Here is a 26,996-nt window from a genome sequence, read left to right as displayed (position 1 = left end):
CACCAGGTCATCCCCAGAGGCTAACACCAGATCCAGTATGGCGTTTTCTCTAGTGGGGACAAGTACTTCCTGCACAAGGTGCAAGTCCATGCTGCTTGCATTTCTTGCAGAGGTATTAAGGGCCTGGATCCTGCTCCAGTTATGCAGCATAAAAGTTCAGTGCTGATCAAGACTTCTGTTAAAACTACAATAGTGTGCCATTAACCACAAAGAGTACGGTTTCAGAAGTACGGCAGTGATGTGACACTAATGCTTTTGGGAGCCTCCTGCCGAAGAGCGGTTCCTCTTGTAGCACATGCACAAAACCTCATCTTGACTGAAACACGGATCCAAAGCACCTAGGCATGTGACATTAAACATCAGAGCGTGGTGGAAGTAGTACTCCCCAGATCACAGTTACAGATCCGCCGCTTCTGGCTCGATTTTCCAGTGTGCAAGACACCACTGTCCCTAGCGCTCTCGATGCAGGGTGACAAGTTCTGCACACTTTGGAGAATCCAGCCGCTTCCTTCAGGTACCTAAATTGGGCCTCTTGAAAACCTAACTTTCAAGTAGGATTGGGTTTTTGACCAGTCAGATAAAGTTGGGTCAACTGACCAGTCACATACAGGTCAAAAATTGTAAAAAAAATAATTTTAAAAAATTGCCAATAGGTCCAAACAACACATAGAAAAAACACAAATTTTCCAGGAAACGTGTCAAAATAATTTTACAAAAATCATATTTCTGTCAAGAAAACTACAAAAAAAAATATATACAGTTGACTGAATAGGACATTTTCACAGCACTGAAGTGATTTAGAGACTTAAAACCCCAACTTTAAGTGCCTAACTCCCTTTGCTTTCATTGGGATGTGGGGATGCACATACAATTCACAGCATGGTAAGAGGGGGCAGGACTTTACCCCTCGGTTTCTCTGTGGCAATTGCCTGTGGAGACGCTCTTAAGCACCAAGAGATTAGCCCTCAAAAAAAAAAAAAAAAAAAAAAAAAAGAAAAAAAGAAAAAGAAAGGAGGGGTAAATTGTGCATTTTATCCACCTTGATGTAATGGCATGTATGCCGGCAGTTATGGCAAACAAACCAATGTGTGGTAAAGCCATATCCTCTCACTCTACAGTATTACTTTTAGACTGTTAAGTGCCCAAATCTCTCAAATGGGACTGAGGCACCTAAGTCATTCAGACATCTTTGAAAATTGTACCCAACGTCTGTAAATTAACATCTGTTCATTCAAAAGCTTCCACTACAATTTCAAGACAGCGTGGCCTGAATTCAGTGTAGACCATGACTTCCTACGCAATCCCGTTGCCTTCGCTGGACCAGAAGGTACAGGGGAGTGAAGTTGGCGACTCAACAAAGTTGGTGACCCAAGTCAAACAGTATACATACAAGAGTAGCCAGACCCAAAACACAGATTTCAACCTATCCATGAAAAGCAATTGCCTCCAGTTATAAAACAATCATTATTTTCTATTATAGAAATCAATAAAATCTCTTACCCCTTTACCCTGGCATTTCGTGATTTTGTTTTCGGCATTGTGTACATGCTGGCAACATTGATTATAAGGCATGTAATAAAAGCCAGTTTAGGAGACCAATAAAAATCAAAACCCCCTCAGATTAGCCGGATTTATTACCGCTTGGCTAATAAATCTTTTGATCATATTTGCACTCAAAGAGCTCACACTTGGGCTTCATTTATAAAGTCAATCTTCTTTGCATTCAAAACAACAGTCAGGGCAAGTCAGGTCCAAAGCACCCATCTCTCAGTACTCAGCACATGCTAAGGCAGAGGCAGGCAATTATTTTGGGCAGAGGGCCGCTTACTGAGTTTTGGCAAGCCATCGAGGGCTGCATGATAGGCAGCCAGTGGCAGATAAATACTAATTTTCTAAATTTTTTTAGGGGCCCCGCAGGCCAGATAGAATGGCCTGGCAGGCCACATCCGGCCCCCGGGCCGCATTTTGCCCACCCCTGTGCTAAGGCAATCAGGATGAAGTCAGTCCTGGTTTAAGGGAGTACATCTCTCACTGACAACAGCTTAGAGCAGCGGTTCCAAGGGGTACCTTTTCCAGTCGACGTACCCCTTGGTCTTAGAGTGAGACTTCACATACCCCCTTTCAATGGGAAACTAATTATTATGTCAAACTATGTGTAATCATGTATTATAAAAACGGCAAGATACTCATACAAAGACTTTTCAAATTGTCAAGACTTTTTTTAGGCCCTTCAACCTGTGTTAGACAATGTATGAAATATCTCACGAACCCCCTGATGAGGCTTCACGTACCACCTGGGGGTACATGTACCCCCAGTTCAGAGCTGCTGGCTTAGAGGCCAATCTGATACATTCTCTCCCCCATAAAAAAATGAAGCACAAGATGCGAATGAAGTGTAAGCCTTGCAAGCAGTTCTCATAAACAAGAAAAATAAAATTCATTTCAGCTGCATTCATACATCGCCTTACATTTTAAAAATTTCCTAAAATTGATTCAAAAACAACTGAAGTTGGAGGTTAAATGTTCATCCACTGCTCAAGAAAAACTGGGAGGGTATATTATGTGGTCAGTGGTGAGAAGAGAAACTTGTGGCCATGCCTGAGCTTAGGTTTGAAAGCTTTCATGGAAGCAGCCACAGCGTATGGGGCTGCAGAAGACCAGCATTTTCTCCCCACGCTGGGGCATGGCCAACTTGCTTCATGCCACTGACTGTACTTTGCTCCTCTACCCACCATGCTTTCTCATACTGCTCCTACAGAATGTGGTTCCTCCATAGGTCAGGACCATGGCGCTGCTCGCTGTTGACTGCCCCTGCAGCACAGCTAACCTGCAGTTGGCACTCAATCACCTCAGCTATTAAAGAACTGCATTTGATCCTTAGGGTATGTCTACATGAGACAATGCAGTGTCATACCCAAGCTGACCCTGAAAAAGCAAGCTCGTATACCAGAAGCAATCTAATGCAACATTAATGCAGCAGCCCAACCTAAGTAGCCCTCTCGAGAACAATACTGTAGCAGAGCCAGTTCATTCAGACCTAGTTTGGGTCCCTCTCCCTGTTCCATGTAGACATAACCTTTGTGCCCAAGAAACAAATCCACTGATCCTTACTCGGGCGTAACTCCCACGGTCTTCAAGGGAGTAAGGACAGCACGTGAGGATGGGGGTTTTGCAGTTAAGTGGCCAACTCTACAAAGGATAGTTGTCCCTGAAAGCTTTTCTTGGGACTCAGAGGACCTGATTCTCAACTCATGTGACATGACTTGAACAGAGCCACAAAAGCTGAGGATGCGGAGTTACAACAGCAGACTGGGTGCCAGACTAGCACCTAGCCATCAGCTTTTGTCCTAGAACATAACCCTGACAAAATGCACAGTACTCACCATCCGGAGGCATCAGCACCTTGTTGTTCTGGGTGCACCAGCCGACTGGATGAAGATCAGCTGTCATCACATCACACCAGAAATCTGCTCGGCGATCATCTCCATAGCCACAGTAACGTAGCAGTAAGAGCTGCCCGCATGTCGTAATGATTGTAGCCACCCAGTATGTGTCTGGATTGTTCTTGTTGGCCACTTCTAACTTCATCCCTGGTTGGAAACTGCTCTGTAGGCTGATTTCAACCTTACAAAATTAGAAACAGGTATTATTACTTTTCTTTATACTAGAAACGTCTCTCTCCAGCTGAGCAAATTGAAGGAATACCTTGAGGTAGGAAACAACACTACAGAAGGTCCAAGTCCCAGGCAGGAACTTGAGGCCTATGATCTGTTCTCAGGTTGGCCAATGACATGAGAAGCAAACTTGGACAAACTCTTTCTGCTTCCCTTGCCTGTCTGATCTATTTATGCTGCGAGTTCTCTGGGGCGGAAAATCTACTACAATGTGACTGCACCATGGCTAGCACAACATAGCCTCAATCTCTGGTTGAGAGAAGAAAAGCAGCAAGAGACTACAGTCACAGTTTTTCTCCACTGAAGATACTCTCAAAGCCTCTATTGACTTCAACAGGGGCGGAAGCAGATCCCAAGTAACTGTCCAGAAAAAAAAAAAAAAAAAAAATCAAGAGAAGGCATTGCATGTTCTATAGGATATTCCTAACCAATGCAGTTAAGAGCTGAATGCATGCTTAATGTATTGCCTTTCTTGCATCTCCTAACTGTTGTTTTGATATATCTTTTCTTTGTTACAGAACTTGAAGGAAAGTTTCCTTTCTCTTTCTCGGGGAAAGAAGGCCCAATGGTTAGGATACTGGCCTAAAATTTGAGAGAATCAAGCTCAGTTCCCTACTGCACTTCACACATCCTTTAATCCAGTGGTGCCCAACCTTTTTTGGACTAACGGACCACTGTCGACCTTCCACTTTTCCCACAGACCACCATGCACCAAACTTTTAACTGAAAACATTACAAATGTGCAAAGGTACAATCCACAGAGCACTTACCATGGCCTTTCCAACCAGTCATGGTCTACAGGCCCAAGTGCAAGACCCCCTGCTAACACCATAAAGCCAAATGCTTATAAAAAAAAAAAAAAAAGTGATCCTTGGTTTCTCTATGACTTGGTGCCTATCTCTAAAATGGGAATAATAATGCTTCCCTTCCTCAAAGGGATGTCGTGAAGTTATATATACACTACTGTTGTGCTACTGGATTGCATATACCCAAACTGCAATCTATACCTTGGGAGTTCCAACCAAATGTTAAAAGGGAAACATCATGGTACTTTGCTCACTTGGAGAAAGAGCACCTTTGAGACTGAATACTCCTCCTCTGCTTGCCATACATGACCATCACAATGCTATGTTGTGGCTGCTAATTACGTTCAGGCTACACAGTACATTTGCGGTCCTTAAGTATCAGTGAGATCTGCATGAATGAATCAAGGAAAGCATTTCCTATTTTTCCTTAACCCCTAAATTTGGTCTTTGTCAGATCTTGGAAGTCTCAAAACAACAGGAGCAGTTTGGTCTCAGGATCACACACCTCTATGGAAGTTCTTCTGTGGCATCCATCACCATGGGGCATGTCTACACATTCATTAATGAGCCATAATTACAGCACATTAAATTTAGTACTTGTAATGACGGGTACTAATTTAATGCGCCATAATCTGCACTACTGCACATTAGCACTGATTAATGTTTTTCGGTGACACTCTTGTGCATTAGACTAAACCTACTGAGCATTAGCGCAGGCTTTTCCTGCTGCACTAATGCGCAGTAGAATTTGTCTTCTGTGCACGGTGTCGTGTAGATGCACCCATGGGGACCAAGCACCTTCCAAAATGATTAAATTGTAGTTCTCCCACTGCTCTGGTTTGTAAGGACCAGAGTTTGGTATTTATGAGAGGAGAAAACGTGGCATCCTTCATGAGAGAGTGACTATATGATGCAACAGTACAAAGGTTAATGCAAACAAGTGGGCTGTTTACATCACAAACCCCAATGCCTTTCGAGAGGTCCGCCCAACCTCCTCTGAAAATAGGTTCCAGACTCAAGAGAACAGTCACCACAAAGGGACACAAGCACACACATGCACGCACACACACAAGCACACGCATCTTGCTCTTGAGGTTGACGTTTGCTGGGTGGGGGGATGATCATGCACAATGAAATGGGGCTCCCTTGGAAATTAAAGGCTTTTCTATCCCATGGAGGATTTTGAAGAGGAAGAGTGAAACGTTCAACTGGATCTAGTAGCCAGCAGGGACAAACAGTGAAGCCTCCCAGTTAGGAAAGGGAGAGTTCAATAATGGCTGGTATGTGGCAAGGTCAGTCACACTGAGCAATGATTTTCTACATCCTGAAGTTATTCTCTTGTGCTTCAGGATGGAGATAGTTTCCTCTTCAAAGAAAGTCTTTACCATCACAGGTGCTCTTGGCTCTCCTCCACTAATTGAAAAAAGCATGGGTCAGGACTGCAGACAGTGGCTGTATTTATCACGATGCTTCCAGGACTCTTGTTGTGCAAATAAAGCCACATTTCCATGAGTGAGGGTATCATAGTAGTAGTATATTTATGGCTCCAAGTGCCCCAAGTAGCCAAATTGCTGGCAGAAGGGATCTCTGAGATACCTGCTGAGATATCTTCAGTGTGGAGAAGTGGAGGCATTCCCTGGTAACAAGGAAAATGAACATAGATAGGCTTCCCAGATCATTTTTGGTTCAAGAAGAGCTTTGATGAAACGGAACAGCGTGTGAGAGAAATTTGTGTTGGAGCACCATGGAAAAAATGAATGAGACTATGAAAGAGGCAAGGAGGAAAAGCAACACAGAGCCTCAGAGAAATCCCAACTCTGACGTGACCCGTAAGATGACAAAGGGTATGTCTACACTACAATCAAGTAGGTAAATGTGGCTCGTGTAGACAAACCCAAGCTGCCTGGCTTGTCCTCTCTTGGAAGTACAGCTGTGGTACCTTGGAGATGAAGTAAGGCTACTCACCAATTACTTGGGCAGGTTGTGCAGCCTGTCTTGGGCAGTTTGCTACCATGCACTGTGTTATCAGTAGCTAAATTGGTTATCTTAAAGCCAGATTGGTGAGGAATGAATATGCAGCAATCCCACCTTGTTTGCAATGCATATACACAAAGCAGAAGTGTACAGATAAGGGGAGGAGAGTAGAAGGGGAAACAGGATTTTAGCAAGGAAGAGAGAGAGAGAGAAAGGAGATTTGAGTAGGGGCAGGCAGGAATTTCAGCAGCAGCACTTGGAATGGAGGACACCGTTTGAGGAGAGAAAAACGCCTGATGATGTTTCCCCAAGAATCATCAGTAACATCCTTAATCTTCCAGAATGACCCTGTCCAAGGAAAATGAAGAGGCAATACAAAGAGCATTTTCAAGGCCCAGACAAAGTACGTACGTGTTTGAACGATGTATGAGGAGCAGCGCTGGCTCCCGTTTCTTCCAAGTATTCATCCCAATTAAAATCAGTATCCTCTAAGCTTGACCCTTCGTCTGTTTAAAATAAAAGCAAAAAAAAAAAAAATAATAATAATTAGAACGTGGTTGCTAAAAGCCATGAACTGCCCAACAGTGCCAGCTGGGATCCCAGAACAGGACAGCAGCAAACACCGAAACCTGGATAAAAGAAAATGTGGCTGTTTTAACTGCTGTGCTTACCTAGTTAACTGGATTTTACTGCGTCTCTACCAGATGGTTTAGTTAGACAACCGTGGCAATTATGTTTTCCAACGCAAAATGAACTGGCTTCTGGTAGAGTTGGATTTACAGCAGCAATGAAAAAAGATGGAACTATTTCATGACTTATGTTTGAATACTGTCGTTCAATGGCAGCTTATGGTCCTTCGGTCACCAGGACACAGCCGTATGCGGCACCACAGGAAAACGTGCCAAATAAGTAACCAAGCTGGCGGCCCGAAACATTTATGCTCTGTGGACATTGGGCTGGATCCCACATGGACCCGTATTACTCTAGCGGCCACTGAAACCAAGAGACACAGCTATTTACCCTAACAGAGCATCTGGCTGCTGACTGGGTATCGTATGTTAAATAAACATGAGTTGCTGTACAACACGGCCTTCTATTGGACGGAATTGCAACTACTCAACCACGTCATACGGGTCCTATGTCTCTATAATCTAGGGGAACTCTCCCTCTGAAGGAGTGGGAAACTGAGTTTGGAGGGCAGAGGTTGTCCTCTCGCTGTGGCTGTGAGGAGTTAATCATGACTAGTGATGCTTCTCCATCTGCTTTTATAACTACTGACACTGGTTTGTATTTCTGCAACACTTCCCATGTGAAGGGGCTTGAGCACTGCCCAATTAATTGAGCTCCACAACATCCCTGTGAGGAATTCAATTTTATGCCCATTGCACTGATGGAGAAACTGAGGCACAGATCAAAGTGTCTACTAGCCTCAGGTCACACAGGAGTCAATGGCCAAATTAAAAACGTTTAGTCTCCTATGCCTGAGTATTATACCCTACATTATACTTCCTCCCGCAGCGAAAGCACTCTAAACATTCATACTCTTATTGCATATCTATAGCAAGCCTAACGCAAGGGGGCTAGGGGCTCCGAGCGATTATGAAATACAACTATAAATAAAAAAAATAAATCTTGTTTTGCTTGCAGAAAAGCAGCCAAATCCGACTGCCTGGAAACAAAACAGAAACAATCTTATAAACCCAGGCTCAGTCCCAGAACCAAATATTTACAGCCAAACAGCGAGATCCAGCAATAAGCATTTATCAGGCAAACTCCAAGAGCCCCTTACCTACTCAGGCATTCATCAGCCCGGTCATGATGTAATTAAAGTGACTCATGACAAAGTGAATTAAGTAACCTCCCCAGACAGTTTTATGAAGAAAATGGCAGGGTTAATTTATTGCAATTATTGCTACAGGTCTCCAGTTTTCAAGACCAGAAAATTGTGTAATGTGAATCTCTCATTATTAAAAGGGAAAGAAACAGGTTATATTTGCTGCCCACAGTGCCAGACACATGCATCAGAAAGAAAAAAAAAGAAATATGTCAGCGTATAAGAGCTGGCTGGGGGCGGGGAAGGCGTGGGTAGCAGTTCAGAGAAGTCGCAGCTCCAAAAGCTGTCAAATATAGCGCAGCGACTTATGAAAGTTGGTTTCTAAAGACGATGGCCGAGTCTCCTCTGATTTGTGCTGTTTGAACCTGGTGTGACTATGGCAGTAGAAATCAGGAATGACTCTACTGAAGAGATGAAGAGAAGGTGGCTCTGTCACCTAGTCCAATGGTACCCAACTGACTGAATAAGTGGCAAAGGGACAGTCTGCGGGCCAGATCCTGCATGGGTTTACTCTGCAGGTGCAATCCAGCACATCAGCTCAGCCCCACATACCCGGACCCAGACGTGTGCCAGCATGACCCTGTGTGGCCAGATCTAGCCGCACACTGGTGCAATGTGGTATGTAAGGCCGTGTTATCCCATATGCAGGGCTCCACAAAGGTCCAAAAATTTGCCAGCAGGGGAGCAGCAATGAACGCTGCTCCACTCTCCTGCTGCCAAATTTCCAAACCCATAGAGAGCCCCAGGGGCCAGATGATACAGTTCGGAGATGCAGATCTGGCCCATGGATCTGGTTAAGCACTCTTGACTTGGTAGAAAAAGACATAATGCAATCCAATGGATGGGAGGTGAAGACAGAGGAATTCGGACTAGCAACCAGGTGTGCATTTTCTTTTGACAGTGACGGCGGTTAGCTACACACCTAGAGGCATGGTGGTTCTCCCACCAGTTGAAGTCTTGTCAGGACTGGGTGTCCTAGGTGACTTGCAGAAGCTCAAGCAGGAGGTATGGACTTGAACAGAAATTGCTGGATGAGGTTCTTCGGCTCGTATTATGCAAAGGGACAGACTCAATGATCGCTGCTCTCCTCTGGCAAAACAGGGAGATAAAGCAGCTCTTTCTTGCTTACGCATTAGGAGGCTTTACATCCAGATTCTGTTCACCGGGTGCTCCTAGATCCTAGGAAGAAAAGATGCTCATAACAGAGATCTGCCACCAGGGTTTGTGATCAACTCAGTCTGAGCGAAAGGGATCCCAAAAGGGAAGGACTACCTGGTTTACAGTTCAATGAAAGTGCGATGTGAACAAGAGACTTCCAGATGCCAGGGCAGCATCTGCATGCCAATTCCAACTGATCCACCTCAGAAACACCCACTAAGTTCATCAAAACCCAACTAAGGGGACATTTCATAAGCCCTGTGTGACGAGAGATCCTGAAAGGCAATGCGGAGAAAAGGAAACGTTTGTTTTCAAAAGTCTTTTCATCCTTTATTGGCAACTACACATATATATACACGCTCAGCTACCTCCGTGACAAGCACGGTAGAAGCAGAACAGAAAACATTCGCACTTTTCCCCCCAAAGACATTCAGATTTCTCTTCCCAGGAATATCAGAGGTGGCTAAAGCTGGCCAAGTCTACAATCAATGGCTTAGCTTGTTATATACTAGCCATAGTATTGAGTATAGCTATAGTACAGCATCTAGGTATATGCTATATACTTAGCTTGTTACGCTACTTTGCATAATAACCCAAGAGTAGTTACAGCTCATTATAATGCCTGTGGTGCCCAGCTTCTGCCTTCCAGAGGTCGCGCTTGCACACGCTAGACAGTTCATTGCAGTGCATGTATTACGTTCCAGGCTGTTCTTCCCAGGTGGGCACATAGGGAAGAGACTACTTTTTACCACCTGCTCTCTAATCTTGAGATCCAACTTCTCTGCCCTCCTACTAAAGTATCATCATAAGAAAGCATCCACAAGAAACCTTTTTCTTTGCTTCCCACTCATAGCTTCACGAGCTAGCAGTCCTTTGAAACCAGGACACCAAGCTGGGCTTGCTGGGAGCTTGGCAGGTAACTTCACTTTAGCTTCTCATCTCCATTTAGACTGGTGAAATCGTTAGAGGAGGAACTGGCTCTCATTATGCGTCTGTACAGTACCTAGCACAATAGGGCCACTGCTGAACTGTCGTCTGCAAGTACTAATGAAACACAAATAAAAGGAATGCGGAGTCCTGTAAGTGGGCACAACACTCAAATTGCTAAACCAATTTGACACCAAATGCTAGGGAAATCCTGTCATTAAATATTCTCTCTCTTTCGTATGGCGACGGCAAGCAACGGCAGAAAAGGTGCAAGTGAATTAAAGTTGTAGGTTGAGGTCTGATAGCCAGGTGATGACATCCAGGCCGGCTAAGTGGATTGCTTCAATCCCTCCGTGATAAGCAAGTTCAGGGTAGGAGTTTGCAATGTGGCTCACTGACTACAGCTCACCGCATACACAGTTTGGTCAGTCCTTGATGGCCCATTTGTTCAATAAATAGGCACACCTTCCATGTCCCATATGAAGGCGGTTCAGCGCAGTCGAATATTTGCATTGCAGGTGGAAATCCAGAAGCTTGATGGTCAGTTTTAAAACCAAATTTTTGCTGCACACTGTTGCTGCCAACCAGATTTCGTGCCACCAGCTCTCAGCGTCCAGACTGTTCAATGAAAGTTTGGAGCATACGTAACCAGAAAGGTTTCCTCCGCTTGAGCCTACAACTTGGTGGGTGGGCAATATCGTCACGCAACGGGAGTTCAGGGTCAGCCACGATCTTTTCATGCTCTCCGAAGTACAACTGGACCCTTTCTCACCGTGGAGGGAGCAATAATCGATAACACCAGCAGCCATGGAAGTAGCACGGGTTTTAGCGTCCCACTTACTACTCGCATGGCGGCATTCACCTGTGTGTCGATGTGATGGGTATACGGGCTTTGGCACCAGACGGGAGTGTAGTATTCAGCAGTACAGAGTACCAGGGCTTAAATACTTAGACAGCTCTTCTTAAAATAAGAGAACGTACATAAATACATGTATGTATGTGCAAATGTACAGGCACACCCACACATGCATATACATGTGTATATACATATGTGTGTGTATATGCATATGCATATAACCATAAAGAAAAGCATGTAAGAGAGTTTCGGGCCCCCAGAACTTAGAGTTGAACTAGACAAGATATAGACAAAGGACAAGATATAGACAACCAGCTCTCCAGGATTGTCTGCTCACTGTTCATTGAGCATCAGGAGAAATCAGGCGCTGCTGGCATTCAGCACTCAGACAGGCAAAGTCCATCAAAACACCTAAATACTGCCCCTTTTGAAAATGGCCTAATTCTCTCCTTTGTGAATCAAAATCAGAAAGGGAGAGATTTAGTCCAGAAGACTGCCAAGGGGCGCGTGCCTCTGCCCACACCCTCTACAGAGCAGCCCACAGGCTTCGCTCGCTGCCAGTCCGTCCACTTCATTGTGACACCTCACAAGCCTGATCTCTCTCCAGCATTTTATCTACAGACTATCAGGAAATTACTTTTACTGGGTCTGTAAAAATAACATCAGGGAGCTCATTTATCATAGCATCAGTGCCTTCTTTAGCTCTGTTTTATCACAGAGAAATTGAAGGCACGGAAAATTCCCCTAATCATTTTTATTGATTCTGGTCTGCCATAGCGCTACCCAGGCTTGAGGCAATATTACCTAGTGGGTTAGACCTGGAACAGGGAGTCAGGACACTTGGGCACTTGATATACTTGAATACTGCCCGGGTTTCCCCCACCAGGGAAATGTGAAGGATGATTCTTGCTCAGCTCTATCAAGTGTTTTCAACCCCTCCTAGAAATACAAAGTGTTTTTAATATTATTCTTTATGACTGTGTCTACTACAAGTGAGATGATCACAAAGTCACATCACCTCCAAATGCTTGAGTCTTGCATTCGAAGGATGAAAACTTGGGCTTCCACTGAAGCCAACTGCAAAACTCCCTGTTCATCTCAATGGGGTCAGGCTCCCACAGTGTTCATTGGGAGACGGTTATTTTACTTCTACAGGGTGCTTATTTTACTTCTGTATGTTGGTAAATCACTTATTGAGCCTTTCACCCAAGCTCTTTTTTTTGTGAAACAGTCAAGCCTAGCAACAGCCCAAATCCACCATACGCTTCATGTCCTGTTAGGCTGTATTCAGTAGATGCACCTAAGGCTTCAGTATACAAACAAAACGAATCTGTTCTCTCCGTAGTTTGAAAAAGCTAGGAGAACCTCAGCTTGTAAAAATGCAAGCTTTTACAAAAACACCACATCCTCTGAAGACATACAACTGTTATCACTATGCACTATGGGAACCGCATGGTGACAGTGTGAAAAAAAAAAAAAGGAGATCTTTCTACTCTGAAAGCATAAATCCTTACTGCCTCACCTAAGGGAAAAATCTCCTTAGCAGTCGAGAGTCTCAGATCGATGGCCGAGTAGTTCTGATTTTAAACTCTTCCTATTTATACACACTAGTTAAGTTTTATACTTTGTCCATAAAAGAGTTGTCTTCATGTCCAACCTGAAAAGAGAAAATGGAGAAGGAGGAGGGTGGGCCAGGGGCTGATGCACTATACTAGGTCTTGGGAGACCTGAGTTCAAGTCCCAGCTCTGCCACAGACTGTCTGTGTGACCCTGGGCAAATCCTTTAGGCCTAGATCCTTATAGCTATGCAGATACCCAACTCCTACTTCGGCATCTCAGTCTCATTCATTTCAATGGGAACCTGATGCCTAATCATTTTTTGAGGGGGGCGCTGGTCCTTCTGAACCCAGAAGCACCTCCACTGACAGGCTACAACACCTAATAAGGAGGCATTTGGCCCCAGGGGGGTGATCCAAATGGACTCTGTCGTCTACTAGTCAGGGCACCCAGCTGAGATGGAAAGGCCCGGGCTCCAGTCCAGGATTATTTCTGGGTTTTCCACACATTTTGCATCAGATTGTCACCGGCTAAACAATTCGTGACCCAGGCAGTTGGAAAAAAATCTGGGACCCCTGCTTAATTCCTACTACCTCCCATGTACTGGAAGGGAAGGGCAAGGTGATCTTGCCCCACCCCACAATACCAGGACATGTCAACCAAATGAATTACAAGTGCTCAAACCCACCCCCCCAGGCTTCAGCAACGAACTGTGACCAAACAGGTTCACAGTAATAATGCATCCAAACAGGCCCACTCATTTCAGACTTCAAAGTCGTTTCTGTGCTGCCCAGAACAGACCCCTGGAGTTTAAAGACAGAAGCAAACTGAAAAATAAAACTTGGAAAGGCACTTCCCAGACCAATCTGTCATGGCACCAGGTTGCACCGAGCACCAGGTATAATCCTCTACTCACTTCCTAACTCCACAAGCTCATGTTAAACCTCAAGCTATTCCCAGTACGGACGCAAAGGACACAGAGCCTTTCCCAGCACAGTGCACCCAAGAAGCCACGCAGCCTTCCTTAGTGAGGAGCCATTTGTGAGGAATAATGAACAGACTATCTCCAGTGACTTCTTTCTTTTGAATACATAGGATTTATCACGGGCAAGAGGAGGGGTAACCTAACGAGGATCTCTCATTCGGGTATTTAGCAACATGTCTCTGAAAGTTGGCTTCTCCGAAGTCTGCTCCAGTGCCCCTCAAATGAGAAGGCCTGTTTCTTCCCCATGGGAGACTTGGACATGGCTAAATTAAGCAAGGTTGGTTCTCTCCTTTTTGCACTGTTGCCGTGTAGGACTCCATCGAAAGCAGAGCCAACGTTAAAACGTTTGATGTGAGAATACCGACTGCAAGTCCGACACTGTCCTAGTAGGAAGAGACATCCTGCTCTCGGCATCTTCCCAAATTCAACACAATTCCTGCGGTTCTCTTTCTGAGACTCCTTATCAAGGGGGGGGATTTTCCTTCCCTCCCTCCCCCGTGGCCATGTTGGACCAAAGCTACATGGGAATGCCTAAAAAATACAACCATTGTCACGAGACACCCCTCCAGCCCCTACGCATCCCCAAACACAAGACTCAGAGTGGATGTTAAGTGTCCTTCAAGATTTCTCTCCTTCAAAAAGCCATGGGGTTTCTCAATGACTTGCTCCTTCATTCGACCAGGAACCTACAGGTTTTAACCTAACGACATGCATACTAGGAACATCAGAGCAACACCAAGAAAAGACCTGGTCTCCAAATGCAATGGTCTCCAACTTGTGCAGGCCCCCAGGCCACCAGACTGAGCAAGCAACACGCCACTGACACCATCGTGCTCTGCTCTCCGTGCCAACCTGAAGCCATCTCTATCTATGCAAAGCAAACCTTCCTGCAGCCAAAAGCAAGACGTCCCAAAGGCCACAAGCAAGCCACAAGTGGGTACCACTGAGCTGTAGAGTTAATCAGCTTGCCCTACATCTCAGGAGTGCCCTGCATCCAAACCAGAATCACTGATCCCTCCTATCCTCCTGCTTAAAATGATGGTCTCTCTCCTGCTCCCCCTCCCATCTGAGCTCAAAAGAGACAGGCCTGATTCTCCTATCACTAATACGAAGTGCATAGCACATGCGCCTGTTGTGAGTAAATGGAGAGCGTTTCCTCTTCACCAAAGAAAGCTTTTCCCTCCGCTTTCCCATCATGGTTATCACTCGCACAGCCCCATAGCTGGTATGCACAGCTGGAGGGCATGTGCACTGTTACTGCTTATTATTTTTATTGCAGAAGCCTCAGGCATGGATCAGACCCCCCCCCCACACACACACACCTGTGCTAGGAGCTGTACAAAAAAAAAATTACTCCAGAGCTTACAGCCCAAGTGATCTGGACCAAGGCTACTCTTTTAACACCATGGTGTGAATTAACTCCACTCTGAGCCAGTCTCGAGAACACGGTCTGCAAAACATGACAAGACACCAATGCTTTGCTAAGACAGACTGTAGGACTACCTGCACCATCAAGCCGAACTCGTGGTAGCCCCAGTGAGAAACCTCTGAAATAAAAGACCTGATTTCTAAGGCAAAGGAACCTCAAAGCAGCTTACAAATGACCAGCCGCCAAGGAAATTTAATTTTAAGTGAGAAACAAGTTCCATGAGCAGATATGTCCAATGAATTCAAGCTCCTCAGGTCTCTTGCAATCATGTCAGAGTACAAGGGGACCAAAGTCCTCAGGAAAAACAGCCATTCCCCAGCCAAGGGCATAAATCCTACCCGCCTCATACACCAACCCCAGAAAGCAGGCAGTAAGGATGCTCACATAGGAACAGAGGACTGGAAAGGGGCTATCACGACTAATCCAGACACACCCAGCCTCTTCCCACTTCATTGGTCATTGACCTGGACAAGAGCAGAATTAATTCAACACCTAGAGCTTCCAAAACCCCATGCACCATTTTTCCAATGTGCAGCTTTAGGGGATCCCCATTTCCACCTGGTAGTGAAAGGAAAAATCAAAATAATGGGGGGGGGAAATTGGGATCATAGCAGCAAATGACTCAGCACCCATCAGCATCTACAGGGGACACCCACCCTCCCCAGGGGAGCCAAGAGGGTGCTGCAGGGGCTTTTTCAGAAATCTGGATCTCAGTCCGTCATTACTAACCCAAAAGCAACATATCCCGTGTCAGTCTCCTAGAAATGCAGGATTGCTGGAAAAAGCATTTAGTCTTATTAGCAAAAAGGCAAACACCATAATGTACAATGCATGAAGTACCCAGCAACTTGCAGAAGATGAACAGTTCAATACTGAAGGTTAGTTATTGAGACGCCCCCTCCATCAGCACGGTCCCTCTGCGCTGGGCACAGCGAGATACAGTCCCTGCCTTCAAGAGCCCAGAGCTTGACTTTTAAAGATATGTAGGCCCTCAGTCCCACTAAAACCCAGAAGGGTTTGCTTCTAAATATCTTCAAATAGCTGGCCCTGATTGGACCAGACGGACAAAGAGTGGGATACAAAAATACAACAAGCAAGCAAAACAGAGAAATGAGGATCAAAGCGGTTAGTGATCTCCAGGTAAAGTGGTGGCAGAAGTAGGAACTGAACCCAGGCCAGTCTCAGCACCTTAACAAGCCCACCACTAAAGTGCCTTCAATTTTCCAAATAAAAATAGAAAAAGATTAAAGAAATTAATTAAAGGCTTTTTTTTAGATTTAAAAAAAGCCACACTAATAGTTCTGCAGATGCTTATCAAATCATTCAGGAACGTTTGCCCCAGTCCAGAGGTCTGGCACACAGATCCTGCACTGGATCCTACCTGGAATAATTAACTAGGATGCCAGTGGCATACAGGCCTCATACTAGGTTTCTGGGCAGAGAAAACTGTTACCCAGGCAAGGTGATAGCCACAGATCCCAAGTGCAGTAACCAATCCTAACGGAAGTTGCAGGCACACCTAAAAACACCATATGCAAAGTATACACTCTGCCAGCAGGGAGATGCTTTGTGAAAAATTCTCCACTAAAATGCTTGGGTCAAAAATATTTCCTAAAAGCAACTTAGTAGAGCTGCTAAACAGAAAGAGGGAAAAATTTCACCAAAAGAAAAAAAAAGGGGGGATTTTTATAATTTTCCATTTTCATCCCCGCAACGTTTAGAAAAAAATGGTGGAAAAACCCAGGAAAAATGTTCTGCGATCATTTTATCAAGTTTTTTTCTGGTCTTTCTCCAAATGTCAAAAAATAAAATTCAGCTTCTTCCAGAACAAAAATGTATTTAAATGTAAAAGTGAAACGGGTAAAAGCACAAAAGCTCACCTGAATCAAACTGTTCTCTGTTCCCATTGGCTGGACTCTGGCCCTTCTCCTGGGATAGATGCTGTGTTTCCTGCATGCTGGAAATCAAAGGCGTCCTCGTCTCCATTGTTCAGATTTCTTCCTTTTCTAATTCATCCTGCAGCAAGAATTTCCTAGAGGACAACAAAATACAACAGTGAGCAACCTATTCCACCCAAGTAAGGGCAGTCTTGAGTGACCCTGTAGTTTAAAGACAGAAAATTTAACTGTTGACTGTTGTCCCATGGTCTTTTTAGATGCACTAGCTGAACATCTCCAGAGCCTGGGTTTGAGATGGGGATGATAATTCCCCCTGTACAGGTGAGGAAAAGAGAGGTGAACTCAACCCAAACGCGCTGAATCGACCCGGTTTCTTGCATGAGCTTTAACGAGTCCGGATCAGACTCGCATTGACATACTCAAGGTAATATAAAGAAATCTATGGCTGAGGTAGGACCAAGAATCAGATCTACCCCACCCCAGTGCAATGCCTTAATTACAAGGCCAGCTGAAGATTTGATCTGCCCATGCAGTCCTTCTTGCTCCCAGGTTCGACAGAAGCTGTGCATACGTCTGGTGCACTGAAAAGCAGCGTGGTCCAATGCTAAACTAAGAGGATGTACAACCGGGGCTCTTTTAACCAAGTTGCTCCTGATTCACTATGCCTTCACTTCTTCCTTTCCACAACACACCAGCTTATACAGGCCACTGGCAAATGACTGCCATCCTGGAGCAAGAGAAATGCACAGGACACCAAGCCTGAGTTTCAATCCAGCTAGCTTGAGTGCCACCAACACCCGATATGTGGCAGCACAGACTTCAGTACAGACTAACCCCCCGAAAAAGCTCGGGGGTCCTGGATAGACGCGTATGGCTTGAACGGCTGCTAGCACCCACGCCAGTTCAGACACGGCAATCACGCCGCCCCACTGCAATACAGAAATGCCACATTTGAGTAACCACCTTCAAGTGACAGCGACTCATAAATCACTCTCTACTCAGTGCTGCGCCAATAGGATTTGCACTGTAAACTCTTTGGGGCCGTGAATTTGGTTGCGTGTTTGCATGTCTGCACAGACCCTTATAGGGCAGAGCCTGGAAGAAGCCTTGGGGTGCAGAAGTAGTAGCAGTAATAGTATGGTGCGCCAACCCCGCAGCCCCGAAAACCGGCACAAGAGCAAGGGGGAGTTCCCATGTTTATATAGAAAAATCATAGGGGTTAATGTCACAAACCAACGGGGCCGAAGAGAAGGAACAGGTGAATGGTAAAGAAGCATCAACATGGCGGTAACACATGCTCAGCACCTTAATTCCCACCCAACTCCACCGATCTCCGACCCCGCTGCGCACTCCCCTGCGTAGGGCTGACCAGGTTCACATGCACTGCTCTCTCTTCCCCTAACTCCAGCCTCCAGTTTCCTCCTCCCTTTCCCCTTGCCCCCCAGCCTCCGGGGGGTTGCTGGGAGTTGCAGTCCAAATTAAACACATCACAGCTCTGCAGACTGGCCCCTGGTTCCACCTCCTGTTACACACATCACATTCACATTACAGTAGTAATCGTTGTAATAATAATAATAATAATAGTAATAATAATATAAATTATTTAGAGCAATGTCCTAACTGGCCTCTTTAAATTGCCCATTACAGTTTGGGCACCATCTAAATAATAACAATCATTTATTTCCCCATCTTGACGCAGTGATTAAAGCTCTTCATCTTTCCTCTTCGCTGACTTGTTAATGAATTAGGCATATTATGTACCACGGCTTCTTCAAACACAGCTAACCTCAGAACATATATATCGGTCATCCCCAGTGTACATTAACTTTCAATTAACTACAAAACTAAATGCAATCGGTGTGCTGGAGGTTGAGAAACGCTTATCCTTCTGTAGAGAAGAGCCGGAGCATTTCCGCAAATATCATTAATAATGAATTGGTTAAGTATCTGCTTTTTTTGAACCATGCTTATTGGGGGGGGGATTGTTAACTAAGGCTTTTACTTTCCCCTTGGTGGACTCAGCTATTTTTACATTTCCCCTCTAATCAGAGCATAAAGAAAGGTAATCTGGAACTATATAAAAAAAGAGAAAGAAAGAGAGATCAATTTAAACGTGCCAAATCAATCATTTTAAATAGATTTAACAAGGGAAACAATATAAATACTAAGGAGAAAGATAGGTTACTCCGTAGCATAGTTGAACCTTGGGAAGCTCCCATTATTCTGACAGGACAAAGTTACGAGCTGATGCGAAGCTTATGGTCCCAGCTCAGATGACTGCAGCATTTATGCATGTAAACAGCAAATAACGGGGACGGCAGGCAAAAAAAGGCCCGTCCACACCAGCGATCAGGCAAAGTCCATCAGCAGCACCTCAAAACGCCAGGTTTCTACACCGACTGATCTGAATGCCCAACGGGGGTTACAGCTTTTGTATAGAGAAGAAATTTTTCAAGGCAGCCTGTAGAGAGAAATCTTTTCACATCTACAGTTTCAAAAAGTCAGCAGTAGTCTTGATCTAGATTTAAACAATATCTGCAAGCCAAATACTGTAGCCCTGGGTACGCAGGGGTCAGGTGCAAAGTCCACTGGTCGCAGTGGGAATCTTTCCGTTCAGTTCATTGAGCTTTGGATTGGGCCCAAGAAACGGGACGGGGATATTTTCATTGTCCCGCTGTAATAAAAGGTACAGAGGAAAAACAAGGGGACAGAGCCTGGATGTGTAATTCTGGGGAAGTCATTTCCAGAATTCGTATTTCAGGCTCATCGAGTCAATAAACATAAAAGATAAAGCAAGTAAATACCTTGCAAAATAAAGAAAGAGCCTCAAGATTTTTTTTTTTTTTACTTACATTAGTGAGGAAAATTGTGTTTTGGCGGGGGAGGTGGGGGGGGAACCACATCATTCTCTTAAGCATGCTTTTTTAATTCCAAGAAAATGAGATGTGGTAATGGACTATAGCCAATCTTGGGAATGGTTACAAGATTATAATTTACTGGAAGAAAACATTAAAAGCATCTTCTCCAGTCTGGTTTGAAAACAAGCCCAAACTGTGTAAGTGGTGCAATCTCCATTCCTGGAAATTTTAAAAATTAGGTTGGATAGACGCTTGGCTGGGATAGTTTAGTCAGGTATGATTCTGCCCTGAGCAAGGGGCTGGACTAGATGGCGTCCCTTCCAGCCCTACCTTCCTATGATCCAATTCCACTAGCACCCAGTCACTCTCTACATGTGTGGTCTCCCCACCCGCAGCGCTGCACACCTGGGTGATGCTATTAAAAAAGAAAGTCCCCCCCAAGGAAGGTGTCCTACTGACAGGTCATGAAGCTGCAGGGCTAGCCAGGCAATGGTGCACGTGCTCCCCAGTGCCTGCCCTACCTCCCTCTGAGGACCCAGACTTTTGGAAGGAGGAAAATGTTGCTGTGGGAAACCATCCCCCACCGCCTGGGAAGGCAAAGACCCACAAGTGAAGAGTTTCCAAGGCATGAACGAACCTGGAGAGTCAGCCACAGCCCAATAAAAACGTGTGCGGATGCTCCAGGGTTGCCAATACAATACTCCGCATTACTGATTAAAGCCCCTACTCCCACCATCGCATGAATAAGGGGAAAATCTCAGCTTTCCTTTCAAAAAAAGTAGTCATCATGGGCTGCTGGTAAAAGCTTAAATATGTGAACTGAGACAAAGGAAAACAAAAAAAACATAAACGAATTGAAAAAAAAACCACAAACCCTTGCCCTCTATGAATGCCTGAGTCAGAGGTTTCAGGCAGGAGGGGTTTCCAGTTCAGACTGGAGATTCAGAAGAACGAGTCTCACCCAAGTCAAAGTCAACACGATGCTTCCTCCTCATCAGGGTTGTTCCCCTCGTGGAGTCTAATTCCTTCGGCAGGCAGCAAAAGACACTACAAGAAACCATCTCTTCCCCTTCCTTGTTCCTCCTACAGATGCCAGGGACTCAGCTGCACTTATCTCGAACCCGCAGCATGGTCATCTCTACTGATACGGGCTGTCTGCATTAAACAAGCCAGCACCCACATTGAACTGCTCTACATTTGTCTCATGAGCTTGTTTTTCTTGATAAACAGCATGGGGCGGTGGCGGACAAGCCCTCTGCCGACGGGTCCCAGAGGGCACATCTACACTGCCTCCCAGGAGTGCCACTGAGAAGTGCGCTCCTGGCACATCATGTCACCAGCATGCAATGTCAAGCTGGCTACATTGCCTCGTGCCCGGTCTAAGTTGTACAGGCTAGGGACAGACATGACACATAAACTGGTTTAAGTGATCTGACTTAAAGCGCCCCTCAGAAAATGCCAGCTCTTCATTTTCACCTGTGTGTTGACTAAAGAAAAATAAAAGAGCAATTCTTCTGTTACGAAGAACTCAGTAAGACCACAATAGGTCTGAATGTTTTTGCCACTATGAATTCCTATTTGAAATACCTGGGTTTATCTTGTGAAACATGGTCACACACCAGTGTCACACCCTTGAAAAGATCACAAGACACCCCAGGGTGCTATGGCACCCTTGTGAGAATCATTGCTGTAGAAACACTGTAGGTACGCCCAGAGTGACACTTGTCCTCCCACTTGATGATCCACCCTTCACCTTTCCAGCTGAAAGGGGTTTTTTTGGATTAAAAAGGCAAGATGGTGAGAAGGGGATTGGTGGAAAGAATCCCACACCACTTCAAGCTTCCTGCACAGTGTGGATAGACACGGACCACGGTGCCCTGGGCATCTTTAAAAAAACATGCATCTCCTATTCACTTCAAGAGGATCCGGTTACTCTTGCAACCCTAAGGAAGGTGGAAATGCCACCCTAATTATATAGTATTCAGTCAGTCAATCATGGTCCACCTGAGCCTAGAAGGCCTGAATGGATAAGCCAAAGTGGTGGCTGAAGCAACGGGAAAGCAAGGGGGTCGCGGGGCTAGAGTTCACATCCCGGACCAGAAGGACCAGGTGCCCATTCCCAGTCTGGGGGATCTTTCGGCAGAAGTCACAAGTGACGCTTGAACACACGAGTGCACGCCTAAAACTAGGAAGCCTGCGTACAGGAAAAAAAAACGTCACCCGCTTAAAGAAAAAAGCATTAAAGGTGGAGACTGCTGCCTGCTCAAATCACAAGGCCCGTGTTCAGGTCTCCCCAAGGGGCATAAGAGTGTTATGCTCGCCTTGCTCTCAGTCCTTTGGGGAGGGGGCTTCTCGAGGGCATGGCTGCCGAAAGAAGGAGCAAGCCAGAGGTAGACGGGGGCACGGTCACAGCACACCGCGCTGCAGCAATTCCCTCCTAAGACCCAGGGGCCACGCAGCCCGAATGTGGATGAAAGCCTCGTCCACACTCGCCCCACAGGGTAACCACGATTCAAACCCTTGGATTTCTGATCATAGCGCGTGGGTGGCTGGACCTGTGGGGCCGTTGCCACCTATACAACATAGTAATCACCCACTGAAACCATCCACATTTCTCAACAAGTCCATCTGGAGGTCTAGAGGGGCTCGGCAGGCTCAGTACAGCTTGCAGAAGAGCACTTAGCATGTTGGAGGAAACTGTGTTAGTTTTGACTAAGCATAAAGGAGATCTGGGTTTGAGTCCTGACTGCCGCTGACTTGCAGTGGGACTCCAAACAGGTTACTAATCAATATGAGCCTCACACAATTTGGGACAGGTCTGCCAGGAAGATAGATACCTCCAAACAGGAGTGCAGCTGCTGCAAAAGCCAAGTCACCAACCCACGAATGGGTGATGCCTCCACAGAACAATATCAGGCTCTTGCCAATCTATTGGTTCAACTAAATATCTAGGCCAAATACATGCAAGTTCCCTTAGGCTTTTCCCTCCCTCTCCTCAGTCCTCGTGGGACTTTGCCTTCATTCATAGACTCCTACCTTTCCTGCAGGGCTCCAGAAGGACCAGATACTCCCATAACCCTACAGCCTCCACTGGCAGAGGAGACCTATTGACCAGAAAAGGGGCCAGTCATCCTGTAAGAGCCTGCTGCTGTTCATCACGTGGCTTTGTGAAGACCTTGGATGCAGCAGTTTCTATGACCTATGGAAATAGGTCCAGCAGCACCATGCTCTCCTAAAGCTGGTTTGGTGGGAACGGGGAGCCATATTCAGAAGGAAGAGGAGCTCCAAATGTGTGACAAAAGACATCAAACCCAAGCCTGTAGCACTCAATCACAACCCCATAGACAACAAGTTCCCACACGACTGAACTAAGTCATTAGCAGGGCCCTGGGTACAATCAAGTCATTAGTCTACCCAAGCTGAAGAGCCCAGGGGGAAAACACAGAGAAAACACACCCATTTTTTCACAGCCAAAAGCAACCCAGGGTCACAGTTGGCTGCCTTTGGACTCCCTAACCTGGGGAACGTGAATTTACAACTAGGGTGACCAGGAGCAACCTTCAGCACGGCTCATACACATGGCTCTGGAGCCCCAACACGCTTAACCACTGCCAATACAGCACAGCCCCAGGGTGCAAGACTTCATCCTAAACAAGAGCCCACTGGCCAAGAGGACAAATGCCATCGCTCAATGATTCACTTGGATTCTAGCCAACAGAATGAGCGGCTCCCAGAATGCAATGCACGGGGTGGATCTAAGGAGTTTGCCCCAGAAAAGAGAGCAGGATCCACCAAAGGATTTATTGTCATAATACAAGCCATGCATGCCCACAGAGACAACCGCCCAGCATGCAAGGCTATGTGCCGAGCTGAGAGATCGGGATCCCCAAGGCAGGATCCGTCACAACCAAACCTGGAGCATGGACTAGCAGGTCATCCACAGCCAGCGAGCCTTGTGACTCGTCCCACAAAGACAACAGCTCCTACAATGTACAGTCAGACGTTAGTTATCTAGAATAATTAGTGTTACCGTCATTCTGGAGAATCAATGTTTCCGGATAATCAAACACTGCAGCGTGAAGTGCTGCAAGCCATAACGCTGTACTGCCCGGCGATTTGTTTTTTTTTAAATTATGAACCAACTGTAGTGGGGTGCATAATGCCTTACACTCTCAAAGCATCAGTACATAAACAGCACAGAATTTTTCCACCAACAAGCAAAACCCAGCCGTGGGCTGATGGTTTTGTTCATACAAAAATATCGCAGTTAACTGAATGCCCAGATCAGTCTTCCAGATAATTAACCCTCTATTTCAGAGCTGTCCAGCCTCTGAGCAGTTGGGGCCACGCGACCTCTAAGCCAGGTGCCACATGCTGCACGATGGCCCGGTCCCTTTCCCACCCCCACCAAATCCACCCATCATCCCACCACATGCGGAGGCCCCAGTCCCTCCAACCCATGGGATCCCTGACACACACCCTGCCCCAGGAGTGGCGGCAGGAAGGGGATGCTGGAGGAAGGAAAGGGGAGGCCAGAGACTCCAGCACCCATAGCAGATGAATGATGGGATGAGCAGTGTCCACACCAGAAGCCCGGGGGCCACAAGTTAATCTCTCATTGCTCCTATGCAGCTGTCAGCTAGACCCTCCAATGCATTACCTGGAGCGAAGCAGTAGAGACAGCAGATCCAGCAGCCCCTAACCAAGCACTCTGGCTGCTTGGGGCACTGGAACCTATTGGATGCAAACACGCAAATGTTCAGGCTGAAGAGAGAAGACTGCAGGCTGGGACTCATCTTTCCTACCTGCCACACAGCCATATTGCAGGTCACGGCATGTGCAATCGGTCCTATTCTATGTATACCGTGCGTCCCCCCGCTCCCTATCCCACTGGCTTGGCTTGCACCAGCAACACTCCCTCCAGGGTATTAACAGTCTGAACTTGATCCTCTAAACTCCTCCGATGACCCCAATTTAGCTGATATATTCTTCAGAAACAAACCCCCAACGTGGGTCAAAACAGGTCAAAATTCTCCTTGTTTGAAGTTAACAAGAGGATGTACACGAACAAAACTACAGGATGCAGCTCAGGGCAAAATCAGATATTATATTACAGGAAGATGTTCCTACCTAAGAACATACTTGTAAAGGATTGTTCATGGCAATGTAGTACAATATTTACACCCCAAAGCATCTGCCCAGTGCAAATGACCCATCATTCAGAAGTGCTATTGCACCCATTAAAAAGCAGCCGTCCTCTTCTGAGAGAAGCCTGTCTCTCTTTTTAGATAAAGTGCTAGTTGGAAACCTTTTAAGGATCATTTCTTCCAAATTTCTGTGTGCATTATATATATTTAAGGGCTCTAAACAGAGCCTTTCGCCAACTGGTCTCATTTATATCCAGTGACAGTTTTGCTCTAGTATTGAACATCTGCAAGATTTTATTAAGGGCAAATAACTACTTCGAACTCACTGCATGGACTCAAAAAAAAATCCTAGGAAAAGGCCCGTTCCAGTCTGGAGAGCTTAAAATGGTCTCAATATCAGGAGGCTGATCTGGTCTCCATGAAGTCAACAGCTACTTTTAGAACTGAAAATCCAATATACCAATAAATCTATTAAAGCGCTATTTAAGATAAAGGGAAATACGAGCACAAGAACAAATGGGGGAAGATGGCCCAGGAATAAACATAAAATGGAAGTTAGATGAAGCTCTCTCAGTGTCAGATTCAAGAACGGCCTTTCAATAGGAGTTGTGGGGTCAAAAACCCAAGTGCCTTCAAAATACAGTGTGATCAGTTCACGAAAAGGATTATACAATACAGTGTTTGGTCCCTGAGCCCAGTCCTCTGCTACAGCAGGGAAATCCTATCCAGTCATGTCACAGCACAGAGTGCTTTTGCCATTAGCTGCAAGCTAGATTACGGGTCTCTGATGCCCTGCTTCACTGCGCAGAACAGGCCGGAGTAGGGCATAAGTATACAGATTAGTGATATTTAGACAGATAATATAACATAGCTAATTAGTCCACCAAACTTGTTAACAAAGGAAAGTTCTTCAGTGTTACTGGACAGATGAGATAAATGGGTAGCCTAACTGTACCCGAGTTAAGCTTTTGGTCTGTATTCCACTTCCATCCAAGTGGGCAGGAGATAATTACCTACAATGATAAATCTATCCACGCTGGAGCCGGTAGCAAAGTGATCTGAAACTGCAGACCATATAAATTCATCTGAGCTTCACTGACTTCAGGAGGAGTTCAATGTGCTGCAAATACGTTTTCTTTAACTTACAGTTCTCCAGCCAGAACGGGGTGTTTTAGGGTTGAAACAGATATTGCCTTTCAGTGCCGCTTTGCTACAATACGAAATTTGATGGCGACACAAAGGCCAAGCAAACAGATATCCGTGCCCCTTGTTACATCAGAAACACCCAAAATTTATGGCTATGACACAGATAGTATTAAACTGTGCCACTATTTAGCAGCAGACATCTATTTGCTTTGTGGCGGGACGGCATGGGCAGTCTGGAGCTCACATCTATTTCTGGCCTTAGATTACAGAGGACCATTGCAACCGCAGTTATGCCCCTGCCATTTCACGGTATCTTTTCTTGAACCCTTAACTAGTATTGCAAAGCCAAGATTTTTTTTTCCTTACACTGACAAGCTACAGGCTTTTTACTGGGAGCCAAACGTTTTTAAAGACACACACTTTTACTGATACATGTTTTACATAACATAAATGTAACTCTTCTGCCACATGCCGCCTTGCTGCCAGGCCCATTACAAGGCCTGGGTTCAGATTTAAGGGTTTAACATCAGCCACAGTAAAAAAAAAAGAGCTTGGTTATCAGTAAAGTGTGCAACAATAAAATATGCACTTGTGCTGGCAACCCTGCTTGACAACAGCAATAGTTTTACACTGTGCTTCCCCTGCCTCCCGACTCAACAAACAGGACCCTGCTACTCACTGCCAGATCCTGATGCCCCTACTTGCATCCTGCACCATTCTGCCCCGCCCCACCCCACCCCCCAAGTT

General features: G+C 45.7%; 1 protein-coding gene across 1 annotated transcript in view; it reads right to left on the bottom strand.

Annotated features, from left to right (window-relative positions):
* The window catches only part of SFMBT2 (Scm-like with four mbt domains 2), a 187,039-nt gene that overhangs the window by 147,670 nt on the left and 12,373 nt on the right, over positions 1-26,996 (bottom strand). The window contains exons 2-4 of the mRNA XM_019509604.1: positions 17,081-17,232; positions 6,866-6,960; positions 3,384-3,624 (exon numbers count right to left, since the gene is read on the bottom strand). Of these exons, the coding sequence (XP_019365149.1) occupies positions 3,384-3,624; positions 6,866-6,960; positions 17,081-17,186 (442 nt within the window). The 5' untranslated portion in view covers positions 17,187-17,232. The remainder of the gene's footprint in view (positions 1-3,383; positions 3,625-6,865; positions 6,961-17,080; positions 17,233-26,996) is intronic.

Source organism: Gavialis gangeticus, unplaced genomic scaffold (genome assembly GCF_001723915.1).
Source record: "Gavialis gangeticus isolate Ggan-Ray unplaced genomic scaffold, GavGan_comp1, whole genome shotgun sequence".
NCBI classification, from domain to species: Eukaryota; Metazoa; Chordata; order Crocodylia; family Gavialidae; genus Gavialis; species Gavialis gangeticus.
Note: the sequence above shows the minus strand (reverse complement) of the source record. Positions and strands in the feature narration are given on the sequence as shown.